Raw genomic sequence first — 14796 nt, 5'->3', positions numbered from 1 at the left:
AACTCTCGTACAATCTGAAAATTTTGCCGACAAAATTTTAACACTTATGATATTACTACAGAAAAAACTTGTGATATTACTACAGAAAAAACTTTTTCAAACAAATCAATTTTGATTGTAAACAATATAAAACGTAATTTTCCGTAAAAAAAATAAAGAGAATATAAAAAATTAAAAATTAAATATTTATTATTAGTAAATATACTCGTTTTCAAATTAATGTGCATCGAAGAAGTCGCTGAAAGGGATCAAGTGGCACCCATGCAAAAATTCAAACAATCCTAACTTCAATCTTCCCTAAAAAAAATTTTTTAAATAAAAAAAATTTTTTTTGTGTAAATCAGCATTTAAATTAAAGATGCATTTACACTTTTACAACCTACTTGATGCACATTAATATGAAAAAGAGTATAACTTGGTAAATAAGGAAGTTCGAGTAGTTTTTTTTCAAATAATCTTTGAAATCTACCTAACCTATGAAAATATAATGTTTGTTGCATCGAGTATTGGCTTATTATTCCTCGTAAATCACATTGTATATTAAAAGTCGGGTTGAAAAATATTTAATTTTTATATTGTTATAGGCAACCAACAATACACCATAATTCTACATAACATAATTATAATTTTCATATTTTTGCAGTTATTGCAACTATCTATTTATAAACAATTTACATTCTACGACGCGACCATAAAGAATAATTTTTGTGAAACCCAATACAAAAAAGTTTTAACTGTTTTTTTCCACCAATGCCAACGATAAGTTAATTTTTACATATAACTATTAACATACGCCAATAACAGTTTTCTTTTATTGTCATGAACCAGTAGTAACATGTTTTACTCCAAGTAATTAATATTAATGACCGACATACGGAATAATATAGTTTCAATTTGGCAGATAAATTCCATGACCTTGGTGGAAAAACTTGGAATTAGAATCAGCTGTTTCGGCCAATATGGCGATTGTTGTGAAACCGTCAAATGACTAGCTGTCAAAAATTCAAACATCAATCACAAGTGATGTAAAAAATTAAAAGACCTGTGAAAACATCCAGCAAATATAAAACATGGAACAAGTGCGATTATTAGTGCAGGAACAAGGGCGTGAAGCCAGGAATCTCCTTACCTTTAACATTTCTCCTTTTAACGATAACTTTGGAAGTAAGTTCGACGAGCAAACAAAGAAAGGTTTTTTAATAAACGTGATTGTAGGCAAAGTCTCACGTAAGCCCCCATGTTCACCAAGAGCTTCTGAGTCGCAACAAAACGTAAAGCTAAACCTTGGAGTAAGAGGACGAACGGGGGCTAGGGTTCGTTCTGCCTCCACTGGAAGGGACAAAAGATCTGAGCTAAGGGCAAGATACTGGGCCTTGCTTTTCGGGAACTTACAAAGATCTGTATGTTTATTGTAAATCTGTGAGGTAGTATTTAAAATAGTCTTTATGAAAAAAATATTTGCATTTGAGATTTGAAATGTACAGGATGTTTAAAAAGTAGTGTCATATTTTTATTTCGCGTGGAAAGTACAGACGGTTGGCTCTATTGGTTAGTTTTAATCTTTTTTATTTTTTTCTTAATGTGTGCTTGTGGACAATAGTATTCCTCTCTTGTGTGCAAAAGATCAAAGCCCAAAGCTTAATTAATATTTTTACTGAAGTAGGTATTATTTTTATTGTACCTGAAAGAGTTAACACACTTTAATATACATATTTAAAATACCGTACAGGTACAGCTATTTACTGTATTTTAAAAATAATTATTTTTTAAGTTTTTTTCATTAACGACAGTTTCATCGGTCTATGACCAATTGTTTTAGACTTCACATTTTTCTTCTTTCTCCGGTAATCTCATTAACTTCATGAGCCCTTCGTAAAATCTCGTATATTTTTGACAATTTCAAAGCATTCTTAATATGAAGTAGTCATTGTCTATTACTTATTTAGTGACATAATAGGCTAATAGGCATATAAAGAAATAAATTAAGAAAATAAAATAGTATGTAATGAACAAAGAAAAATAACAAATAATAAAAACAAAAGCAAACTGCATAATACGTACGATAGCTAACAAAGTTATTATTTTATGTAATGATATGCTTGAAAGCAGTTTTTCTATTTTCCTAAACAAAGAGACACTCTACAAGTTACACACTGCCAGTTACTTTGAAACTCTAGTTGCTTGGTGCTACATAATGCTAGTATTAACGAAATAGAAAAAAATTGAGTGCCACCATTTATGACTTTCTCAGTTGAGTACAGTGACGGGCAGTGAATTTCGCCCACACAATTTCCATAACACTAAAAGTGTAAATTAGTCTTTAGGTTTTTTTAATCTTGTTTGAGAACTTTCATAAACATTTATCATGTAGACAAAATGCTCAATGTTCCTTATTACAACTTTTTACCTGTGCTTTGTTTTACGTTACTTTAGGTATAATACCAATCCATTTTCAAGTTGAAAATCCGGTCCAAAACGAATAAGAATTTAATTAAATTTGACAACACGTATTTAAATGTCAGTTATCATGACAGTAAAGTACAGGCTGCAGTACATTTTTGTGAATTCACGAAAAAAAGGCGTACGAAATTCACTGTGCATCACTTCAGTCTTCAACTGATCAAATTTATCAACAAAATTCGTAATGTTGCACAACTTGAGGACATACCACTCATATCTTAAAAAACTAAGAATAATACGGAATACAGTTAGTAAAAATTCAAAATATTATCAATGTAATGTAAAGCGAAAGTGGTTACGAAAAATATGCTGAAATTGCACAATGACGTCACAAAGCGTACTAGTTGAAATAGGAACGTATTTGCCTGATAAACCGGAGGATGGAAATTCTAATCCCACTGAAAGTAATTTTTACTTTCCTTATCCTATAAGGAAAGTATTGTAATCTGCTGAAATTTGACCTACCCAGATTTTTACATTTGTGTGTGTGTTTTTGTTTTGTTTTTTTCTCTTTTTATTTATAATAATCATTGTCTACTGTGTGTATGTTCTCAAAAAACAATTCAAATGTGTTTTAAGTGAAAATAACTATCATAAAAATGTAAGTATTTCAAACTAATTAATAAATTGTATAATTTCTATAATAATATTAAGTTCATTAATCGTAAATAAAAAAATGTGGTACACTTTACAAGAATAATGTCTGTATTATTAGAAATATTACCATTAATGGGCAAAATTGCTTAAAAATATAAATTAAGGTGGGTTAAATTTTAACCCACCGTACCGATTCGGCCAAAAATGTGGTGGGTTAAATTTTAACCCACCGTCCCTGAAAGAGTTAACAAGTTTTTGAAGTATTTTTTATAAGTTACTTGATTGCTATTCCATTTAACAAAATAAGATACTGTACAAAAAAATTATTATTATTATAAAAAAAAAATTATTATTATTATTATTATTATTATTATTATTATTATTATTTTATTCATGGCATTAAAATAATTAAAATAGGTGGGTGGTTGATAGTTGATAGCAGCAGAAAATATTAGTGTATTGTTATTTTGTTCTAATATAAAAGTAATGAATCTAATTGTTCATTTTTTTAATTACAGATTGCCGAAATTTACAATACAGTGGAAACACATGAAAGTATTACTGAATGCCAAGAAGTATTATTAGTTTTAGAAAATTACTTGAGAGATTTTAACGCATTAGCGGATTGGTTTCGTCTAAAGTGGGATTATGAAAATACCCCACCTTTACAAAGACCAACATCTCTCACTTGGGATATTTGTAAAACAGATTTATCAAAAAGTAACAATAGATCTGGTAAATCAAGTCCTAATTTGGGGTCCGGACGTAATAGTCCCAACGTATCTGGAAAAATTAGTCCTCGAATTTTATCCAATAAAATTAAAAATTCAGCTTCGGCTCCTACAAGCCCTCTTCCTACGATTGAACAACCAATAATAGAAGGAAAAGTGATAGAGACACCTGGATCACCTAAAAATGTGGACACTCAAACTTCACCTGAAGATTTGGAGGAACCTAAAATTGAGACAAAAGCTGTTGAAAGTCAAACTGAACAAGAAGACCAAGTAAAATTAATTAAGTCTCCGGTATCTAAGAGAAAGACAGACGCTGTCAAGGTTCCGGAGGTTAAGCCAAAGTCTGCTCCTAAGTCAAAAGACGCTAAATCGAATGTCTCAATGACAAAAAAAGATACAACTAGAACCATTAAGCCTAAAGTTGACACAAACAACAAACCTAAAACTCAGTTAAAGAAAAGCACAGAAGATGTATCACAAGAGAAAATTTCAGAAGAAGCAAATCTTGAGGTTTGTCTACAAAGTCAAACAGCTGAGAAAAGTACTAATACTGAAGATTTTCCCAAGTTACCACCAGTAAAGAAACCGACTAAACTCAACCAAGAATGTCAAACTGAAGAAATCGACAAGAAAACTGTTCCTCTTAACAAAAATACTAAAAGTGAACCGATCAAAACTGCTAAACCTGTTACCACCACCACCCGACCTGCATATTCTACAGCTTTAACTAAAAGTTTTTCGGGTAAGACTGTACCACCTGTTAAACCAAAAGTTGAGACAAGGCCTGTGGTAAGACCGGCGGTTAGACTAACTAAACCAATTGCTAGTGCTCGTACTTCAACTGTTAATCCTGCTAGAACTGGTTTATCTCGAAGCAGAACCGTCGGTGACATGAAAAGTATTAAACTAGCCGATCAAAGATCTAAAACTGCACCAAAAGTGGTCAATCCGTCCAAATTCACACTGAATAAGCAAGCAAAGCCTCCGGTTTTGACTAAAAGTAAAACGACTTTAACTAGAGAACATTTGAACAAATCTATGTCGTTTAATGACTATGCCAGTTCTGTTGAAACACTGGTAAATCAAGGAACGATTGTGACAAATTCGAGTAACAGTATTGCGAGTTCTTCGGAAACTCTTAATAATGATAACACGCAGAATGATAATCAACACTCTGATGGTTGGTTGACTGTGAAGACTAGATCTAGATTCAAGAATAATAATAATAGGTCGAGGCGTTCTGATACTGCTTTAACTTGGGCGACGAGATTTCATCAAGTAAGCGCGACTGCAAGTCTGCCAGCTTTAGCTTTATTGCCTGAAAATAACGAAGCAGTGAAAACACCCAAATGTATCGAGAAAAGTGTAAAAGAAAATCTGAATACTTTTAAATCTTTAAAAGATCAAGGTAGGACTCCTTTGAGGCGATCCCATACAACATTAAGTAGAATGACAGTGTCCAAAAACTGTGTCTCTGAGAAAAACAAGACAAATCTTCATATTAAAAAAACTGCCGAAGAGAGACGTATGAAAGTTTCTGATATCGATTCAGAAACCGACGATGAAACGAAATTTAAAGATCTTCAGGAGGACTCAGCCACCGAGGAAGAGCATAGGAAGAAAGCGAAACAATTGTCGGAGGAAGAAGATCGTTTGACTAAAGAAATCGAACAGTTGAAGTGTTTAGAAATTGAAGTTGATACAGAGACGGAAACCGATGGCGAGTTGCAAGGTGACAGCGATGATGTTCAGATTGAACCCACCAACGAGGATGACTATTCTATGTCTTTGGAAGCTCGATACGAACCTATGTTGGCTGGAATGTCTTGGAGTGATCGAATTGATACTTTGGCCGCTTTAGAAGATTTAAATGCAAGACATCCTGGACGTGCTTTGGTGCTACATCAAAAGTTATCGAATCCGGCGCGCAAAGTGAGTCTAGCTGAAGCTTTGAGAAAGTATCAAGCGAAACAAGCACGCGCCGAACAAAGACGTCAAGACTTGCAACAGGAAAAAACTCAAAAGCTTCACGCGCTTTTGTGTCGTGTTGAAGATGTCAAAGCTGCCAAACTTCAACTTATCGAAGACAAAAGGAAACGAATGGAGTCACGTATGCAAAAAGCGACACAAAATCGGCGTCGTTACATTAAGGACATTATCAAGAAAGCACACGATGAAGAAGAAAAACTGAAAGAAATTGCATTCATTAATGAACTTGAAGCCCAGAATAAACGTCATGATTTTCTTCAGTCTTGTCGGGAGCAACGCGGACGCATCCAATGCATAAAAGAGGACAGACGCAAGCGATTGGAGGAAAAAGCGGCAAAGGAAGCCGCTGTCGAGGAACGAAGAAAAGCGTTAGAGAGGGAACGAAAGGAGAGATTAGATCGTTTGAAAGATGAAAGAAGACAAAGGGATGAAAGAATTGGACAACAACAACAACAAAGGGAGAGAGAGCGGCAGGAGTTGGCAAGGGAAAAAGCGAGAGATCGCGAGGAGCGGTTGTCTGCTCTCCATGCCCAACAATTAGCCTCTACTCAAGAACTGCAGAAAAGGATCGAGCAGAAGCAGGAAGAGTCGAAGAGACGACATGAAGAAAATATGGAGCAGATCAGGCAGAAGGCTTTGGAGTTGTCGATTCACAGGTGTCATAATGAGGATAATCAAGCACCGAACAGTACTCCTTACCCTACTCAGAAGTTTTGTACAGCTTGTAATACCTTGGTAAGTCATATAGCCCAGTCAAATTAGACAAAAATAGGACGATCGGTGGAAAAGATATCTTTTTTTGTTTTTTTTGCTTATATCTCGGAAACTATTACGCCTAACGGTTTTTGTCTGTTTATCAAAATTAAAGCCTACAAAATTTCCTACAAAAATGGTCCTTTGCATTTTTGTTGTAGGACTAACTGTAAGCGAGTTATAGGGCTGACAAAAAACATCATTTAAAAAATGTGCTTTATCCGCATTTAAAACAGAATTAATCTTGTGATTCGAAAAAACTGAAAGCAAATTGAATTTATTGGGTGCAACACTTCATTAAAGGAAGGGGGAGTCTTTCGACTCGTCCTCATATGCTGGATCTTCGTCTTCAACTTAAACATTGTAAACCGAATTGCAGTCTTGTTCAGTACAATATTAATAAATAGATGATTTTAATATCGATGATTTGAATAAAGCTTACAGTAAATTGAATGTATTGGATCCAACAGTTTTTTAGAAGGTGCCACGAGGGTCTATCAAGTCTTCCGAGTCATCCTTATATGCTGAACTAGCATTTGCCTGCGACTTTGTCCGCGTGTATTTCTGGTATAAAATGGGAAAAAGCCCGTTCACAAAACCATTCCATAGGCTTAGGTACTCTGTAAAGCTAGATAATTACCTATGTTATGTATAGGACTCAGTTATAGTAGTCTCGTTCTTCGCATGGGCTATGTTTATGGATAAATATTAAATGTTGATTTTCATAAAGTGTCGACTCAGTGCACTTCTGTACTCTCAAAATTCAAAATTTCATGTTTCTAATTTTATTTTTAAGCGTTTAAACTCTATTTTATTTCATTAAAATTTGAAAAGTGCACTTCTAAGGAGAGTGTTTATATCTTTGTTTAAACATTTACACCTCATTTAACACCCTTATAGATCTCTTTCATCCAAATTTTTTATTTATATCTCCGTTTAAATGTTTACACCCGAGTCACCTTTCAGGCAGATCAGCCTAGTTGGGGAACGCTCTACACATATAAATACTTACCATATACTAATGAAATGTGTTTCAAAGGATTTTTAATGCAATTTTATGTGGACTCCAAACTTTTGAAGCCTACAGTTAGTCCTACGACAAAAATGAATGGGACCATTTTTCTAGGAAATTTTGATGCAGAAATTGACTTCTACAGAAAATTCTGCATAAATTACATAAACGTATTTATAGACCCTCGTGACTCCCCCTTCCTTTAATGAAGTATTGGACCCAGTAAATTCAATTTACTGTCAGTTTTTTTTTAAATTACAGGACTAATTCTGTTTTAAATGCAGATAAAGCACATTTTTTGAAATGATGTTTTTTTCTGCCCTATAACTCGCTTACGGTTAGTCCTACAACAAAAATGCAAAGGACATTTTTGTAGGAAATTTTGTAAGCTTTAATTTTGATAAGAAGATAAAAATCTATAGGAGTGATAATTTCCGAACCAAAAAAAGACACCTTTAACCCTCTCCCCCTCCTCGAGCTCGCCCCCCACCTTCGAGGACTTTTGATATATGTCTACTCAAGTGTAAAGAAAGCGTTTTAAAAAAATTTCAACTCTCTAGGATTTTTTTCCACCGATTTGTCTAATTTGACTGGGTTAAAAATAAATTTGATTTTAATTTAATTTTTGTATTTAGATCAAATCAGAGGTATATTTGATGAGTCATTTACGTGGTCGAGCGCACCACGAAGCCGTAAAACAAGCAAATCCTGGTCAGAATATTCTGACAACTAAAGAATTAGAACAGTACAATTTGAAACAAATAGTCGACGCTCCGGCCGGTAAAGAAGATCCTAAAGGCGTGGCTGCTAAAGAGCGTGGTAAAGCTCATCGAAAACGATGTAAAAAAATTAGACAACGAATGGTAATGAAAGGAGCGGAATTTGAAACTTCGTACAAGCCGAATATTGTTGAATGTGCCAATAAACGAAGTTTGAATAGAAGTATTAATACTATCGGTAGTATTACAAATCAAGCTAGTCAAGGGCTGTCTCCGACCAGTTCAAGTCAGTTGGATAGAATTCTAAATGAGCTTACTAGATCATTAAGTAAAGGGATTGATAATGATTTGATCGTGTTTCATAACGTGGGTGGATTTACAGTTTTGGGAAAATTACTTACAATTGGCCAAGATACCACGAATTTATCTATTTCGACAAAGTAATTTAACAGATTTAAATTATTATAATGAGTATATTGTTATTTTTTGTAGAACTTTGATCACTTGTTGCAATTTGTGGCAAATCGCCTGTAAAGGATCAGGGAGTGGTTGCACTAATTGTGAATATATTGTTATGTCAAATCGTCTCACACCTGCTATGGATTTACTTAATACCAAATTTCAGGTAAGTAAAATTAAAAATTAGTAAAACTACAATAGACTTTTTCGCAACGTTCGCAGTATTAAAATACATTGGTTATTGATTATTTTTGTCAGTAACTTTCAAGTAAGGCTGAGAGAAATGTAGAAATGCAACTTTGTATAAACTTTAGATGTAGGTGGCTTCACTCAAATCGAAAGCTGTTGGCGTTTTTCGAACAAGGAGGGCGCTAGTTATAGCTGCTTCGAACAGTTGTTAGACGGTTTTATTTGAAGATGTCGCTACCATTTCGATTGTATCCTTTCATGTTTCTCGACGCTCCTCCTCCCGTCCGTGGGAGGATACCGTATCGACTCAATCCACCAAGTGGCGCACCCTTGTGGTGAAGTTCATCACCGTATATACTTTTCTTGGTTCATGGCATTTACTGCATCCTATTCAACGACTTCCCTGTGACAGAGAAAAAGCACCCTAAATACGTAACTATTAGGGTTGAAATTTGTGAAAAAGGTTGAGGGGTGCGGGAAAGTAAGAGGTGGGTGCATTAGCGCGAAGCTTTTAGCCGTCGTGCCGTGAGAGGCTCTCTATCCGCCACCGCCGACCGAGTTGCCTATAAAACAGAATGCACGCCCTGAATTAATATCAACCCAACGAACGGTGAAGGGCTTTCTAAAATGCCACCGAAAAATCTTTTTCATGCGAATCTTTTTTCTTTATGTTCGTATAATCTAATATGCTATTGAGTTTTTTACTCTTTTTGGTAAAAGCTTTAATACAAAAGAAGGAGATTAAAGATGAAAAGGAATTGGGACATATTCAAAATTTCTGTATATTCGTATATGATTGTACGACTATAGCATAACTATTTAACTACGATTTATACGAGCCATACTTTAGTTCAGTAAAACGTACATTTAACCAAATATTGCATACATATTATGTACTATTTTCTAGAAGAATTTATTATTCTACTAAAACAAATAAATACCAAGTACAGTTGCGGAATTAAAGTTTCAGACAGTATTGTCATTTTTATAATGTAAACTCTAAAACAACCTTTACATTAATAACCTAATTTTTTACTGTTGTCATGTTTATGTCATTTTGACTTACTTACTTTCAAAAATAGTGATTTGTGATGGCATAATAACGGGTAGGTGGCAGATCAAAGCGATGATTTAATTACACTTAGTTCAATTAATAAATTTCTTAAGACAAATGATTTAATTAACAATTTCAACAACAAAAAAAGTTTAATTGTCAAATCTCAGTCATGCTGACAGTAAAGGGTAGTTTACAATTAATTTTTTAAAGTGACAGAAAAATACTGCCCGAAATTTTAATTCCGTAACTGTACCTTTTTTAAACACCTAATTCATAATTAATTTTTAAGTTAAGTTGTTCGTATGAAATTTAAGTTTTTTGACATTAACAACAAAACATTTCAAAGGGTTCGTGCAGTTTAGTAGATTTTATTGATAAGAAGTGAGTAGTCAAGTTTAGAAATGAAAATCAATCAATATTTTTAATACAAGCACACTAGTAACTACCTATAATTTTAAATATGTATATACAAGACTAATCTAAATTAAAACAAATTCAAATCAATGAAATAATATTGAACATTTTGTTTTGTTAATATCATGTGTTGCATATTTTTTGCTAAAATAAAATTAAGAACTACGTACTTTCATAACTACATACTTTCATAAAAAGTAAGAATTAGATATACATATTTTGTACAAACGTTTCGTTTTTTAGTAAACAGTCTTTGATATTTCGAAATGTGTTTAATAATTATCTAATCGTCAAATGATTAATATGAATATTTACCTACCTAAAGTTTTTATCATGTGTGCTGTTTGTGTTCAAAGTGGTCACGGTTACGATTTTTTTTTAAAGGTACTAATAATTCATCGTCAACAGCAATTTAAATGTCGAAAAAAATTTAAAGTATAAAACCTTGTATTTAAAATTCATTATTTTTTTTTGGCCGAAAATTATTTATACAATTTTTTTAACCATACTTTTGTTATACATACTCGTACATACCTTGTAGTTCTCTTAGTCGGGTTACTCATTCATACCAATAGAGATTTGGTGTTGCTTGATACACCAAAAAATTTTTGTGTTAGGATTTTTTTTGTGGGCTAGGATTCTCGAAATGACTTCTGAATTACCCTGTCACATTGAGTTTTCTAACAATTCAAGAAATAATAATTTATTTTTTAACTAAATAATAATAGTTGAATAATTAGTTTTACATTACAAAACCTGAAACCTAAAAAAGTACATAAGAGTGATTAATCTACATATTAAGAAAAAGTATAAATTGAGAATTTTTCGCATTTCTATCATTTGCAAAAAAAAATAAACGTTTAGATTTTTGTGACTTTTTTTGTTTATTGTTAGCTGAATCTCTTTTTAATGTCCAACAGTAGGCAACCACTATGTTTATGTTATATTGATATCATTTCTTTATCTCTCATCGCTATTTTTCTCATATCAAATACGAGTATGTTCAAACTTGTTTGAATTTAATTTGAAACAAATTATGAAATTTGCTAAAAGGCAACGTTCTTGGCTTTTATTTTTGACATTAGTAAAAACTGGATGTGATACGCAAAAATGGTTTTTATTTTTAAATTTATAAAAAGTGCTACAAATATTGCAGGAACCGAAACTGATGCTGATCGGTGTAATTAGAGGCAGAAATTCCTAATAATCAATATCATTTTCACTCGTTATTTCTCCTTTCTTTATTATTATTCTTGAGTTCTCAATAATTCTGATAAAAAACTTTACAGTATATTATACGTTTCGAAATCTGATTTTATTTTAAATTGTTAAATGTGACGTTAATGTGATTGATTCTTTGGAACTTTTTTATCTCTTTGACGTTTCAAAATTAAACACATCAGTCGGACATACATTGAAGGGGGACTACTCGTATACATTTAGTGAATTGAAAAACTATAAAAAGAAAAACCTATATTACATCGAACCGATACGATTTGGATTGCAAGGCAACAATAAAAATATACGAACAAATAAAAAATCGTCGATGCATATCAAAAGAAAAGGGTAAACGCATCTATACGAGGATGCATATTAGACGTAATTGGATTGAACGAATCGGCAAATGGACCGCCGGACATTCAATTTCGGGGACTTTTACGTTTTTTACATGCCCAATAAAATCGGAAAATTTAATAATATCCGGACGGACATTCTCAAATTTAATCAGAGTGGAAGCGAATTCCATCGAAAAAAAAAATGTAGCGATAAAGTTTTTGAAGTTTATTAGATTTTTTATTGTAGAGTTTGGGATGTTCGGAAGATTTACCACCAACGGATAATCTTTGTACGGCATTGATGCAGCTTTTGGCTACAGTGTTGAGAAACACGCCGAAAACTGTTCCAGCTCATCGACTTCACGACATCGTTAGGTAAGTAGACTGTCTTTGTTTTTATACAATTTTAGACAATTAATAACACAGATGGTGAATGAAAATAATTGGGGCAATTTTATGTTTAGAGAATAGCTTGAAAAATTTGTTCGTTTTTGTTAAGTGAGACCTAGCACAGTTTCTAACACCGGTAACCTGATCGAATAGAAAAGAAATGTCTGTCGCAGACAATCGGCCTCCGTCCGTCCCTCTTTCTATTTACACAAATCGTGTTTGTGTTGCACTCCACACAAGAAACCGACTGTTCCTTTGTCGGGGTGTCCCACTATTGTTTTTAGTCCCCGGAAAGTCAAAACCCTTGTTTTCCTTCTAGCGTCCAGGGAAAAAAACGCCGAAAAGAAAAAATAAAACGACGTTTTCTCACCGCTCATCGAATATTCCTTTTGGTAGCGAGCGCGACGAGATTAGAGGGCACGGACCGGTGCTAATTCGTCTAAATAAAGTCGTCACAATCGAACGTGACGTGAATTTGAAGGAGGGTTTTATTAAATAAATGAAGGGGGTTCACTGTGATTTAGTAGCAAACGCGGCATATGGGTCACTTTAAAACGCATGCATCAAATTTAAATGAAGTGCATGCATGCCATTATCGGCGCTCGATGTAAATTCGGAGCTTTTTTCACAATCGATTTGCGAAATTAACATAGGGTTAGTAACTGTGTGTGTTACGGGTTTATATAAAAATGGTAGTGTGCGACGCCCTTGACACTTTTGCCATTTACACGTGATTTGTTCTAGGTGTTAACAAATCCAGACAATTTAGAGGCACAAAAAGTCCTAATTTTATGCTGAACGTAAAGGGAGAGTTGCCCAAATTTTTAATTCAAAAAAAAAAAATGGAGAACAATGTATCTAAAAATTATTCAACATCGACGTAAAAACAAGAATAGCATTTTTTGGTCAAGTTGGTTTTTGACAATGTGATGTTACCAATATTAAAACTAATGACTTTTTATAATAACCTAGTTCAATACCAATATCATCATTTAGATGAAAGCTGCTTAGTGAAAGCAATATCATATACGAGATCCTGTGGTCCTGATTCTACTAATTAAAAATTTACATCATTAGACATAAACTATTTTACTTAAAGACAGTGTCGTAATAACCAGGAATTAAAGAAGCTTGTAATAGTTTTTGATGTAGTTAAAAACGCTATTATTATTATCGTTGTTTATTTTTAGTATATTACGATTAAATGTTTGACATTGTTATTTTGTAACAATTCTATGTCTAAATTAGAATGGTCTGAATGTGGCAACACTAGATAAACTGAAATTTTTTAAAAGTTTTACGTTTTTTATGAGTCGTGTTATTGTACTGTTCTCGTTGAAGCACTCTTCGCTTTGCTTGCCGTACTCCAACTGCTACAATAGTTGCACCCTGTTATTAAAAACTTCGTTTTTAGAAACTTAGAAAGCATTCTTTTACTCATAACGTATGGTCCTAAAGTTTTGGGAATTTTTTTAGAAGTTTTTATTTATACCAAATGGTCTTTAAATAAGTTGTTGCTGGAAGAAAAATATGACAATTAACTTGTTTATGTTATGGCAGTTTAGTTGTTTGAATCGGGTTTTCGAAAATGTTTTATAAGGCAGATAGATGTTCGTTAATGGTACACATTCTAGTTGAGGAATCCCTAAGCGTGAAATTGTTGCAATTTATAGAAAAAAAAAATATATTTCTGTAACAACAATTTATCGGACCATAAAGGAATGTGAAGAGTGTGTATACCCTGTGTTAATTTGTTCAAAAGTGGTCGACCTAAAATTTTGAGGGATAAAAAATGATTGTAACCGTTAAACGAAAACAATATAAATTTTGTACCTAAAATAGACAATTCTCCTAATGTACAACCTCAGGCTCGATCAACTGAAGAGTTTTGGTCAATATTGAACAGAAAAATGTACAAGAGATGGGAGGCCTGAAATGAGAACAATTACAACGTCGAATTTTTGGAGAAATCGTTCCTGATGCAATAATGGACAATGGCCCACTATCAATAATTGGATTATAGATTATTTATTGTTGTTTATATTATCAATTATGGTTACATTTAGTTTAAAAAACAGAAAAAGTTTTTGAAAAAGTTATAAATATCTAAAACAATTCTAAAGCTCAAAACTTTAGGACTTTTAGGAAAATTAGGTATTCAACATTTGTATTAAAGAAAGTTGAACAATTATAAAAAAAATAGTATATTAAAGAATGCATTTCGTAAGGCAAGTTGTTTTGTGGAACGAGTTCAAGTTTTTGAAACGAGCAGCGAAGGGCGAGTTTTATAACACAAATGACTTATGAAACAAGTTTTGTATGCTATATTTTCTATTTTGCGTGTTTTACGTACTTTTTTAACATAAAAGTCAATTTTTCAAAATTTAGGAATTCTTGCTCTAATAAGTTTGTGGTTGGTAATAAATGTCACAAAGTGTCAAGTATTTGTCAAAATTTTGTTGAATAA

General features: G+C 32.8%; 1 protein-coding gene across 2 annotated transcripts in view; it reads left to right on the top strand.

The window, feature by feature from the left end:
* The first annotated feature begins 919 nt into the window (after window positions 1–919).
* LOC123010732 (S phase cyclin A-associated protein in the endoplasmic reticulum) overlaps window positions 920–14796 on the top strand; it is a 37715-nt gene continuing 23838 nt past the window's right edge. Inside the window, exons 1-7 of one of the 2 annotated variants that reach the window (XM_044407824.1) lie at window positions 920–1164; window positions 1216–1400; window positions 3576–6515; window positions 8181–8592; window positions 8647–8704; window positions 8757–8889; window positions 12187–12314. In XM_044407824.1, the coding sequence (XP_044263759.1) occupies window positions 1071–1164; window positions 1216–1400; window positions 3576–6515; window positions 8181–8592; window positions 8647–8704; window positions 8757–8889; window positions 12187–12314 (3950 nt within the window). In that variant the 5' untranslated portion in view covers window positions 920–1070. Of the gene's footprint in view, window positions 1165–1215; window positions 1401–3575; window positions 6516–8180; window positions 8705–8756; window positions 8890–12186; window positions 12315–14796 lie in introns of both variants that reach the window. The other variant, XM_044407823.1, reaches the window with a different exon arrangement.

This window comes from Tribolium madens, unplaced genomic scaffold, assembly GCF_015345945.1.
Source record: "Tribolium madens isolate multiple individuals breed KSU strain unplaced genomic scaffold, Tmad_KSU_1.1 Scaffold_91;HRSCAF=231;Tcas5.2_LG7, whole genome shotgun sequence".
Classification (NCBI taxonomy): domain Eukaryota; kingdom Metazoa; phylum Arthropoda; class Insecta; order Coleoptera; family Tenebrionidae; genus Tribolium; species Tribolium madens.
Note: the sequence above shows the minus strand (reverse complement) of the source record. Positions and strands in the feature narration are given on the sequence as shown.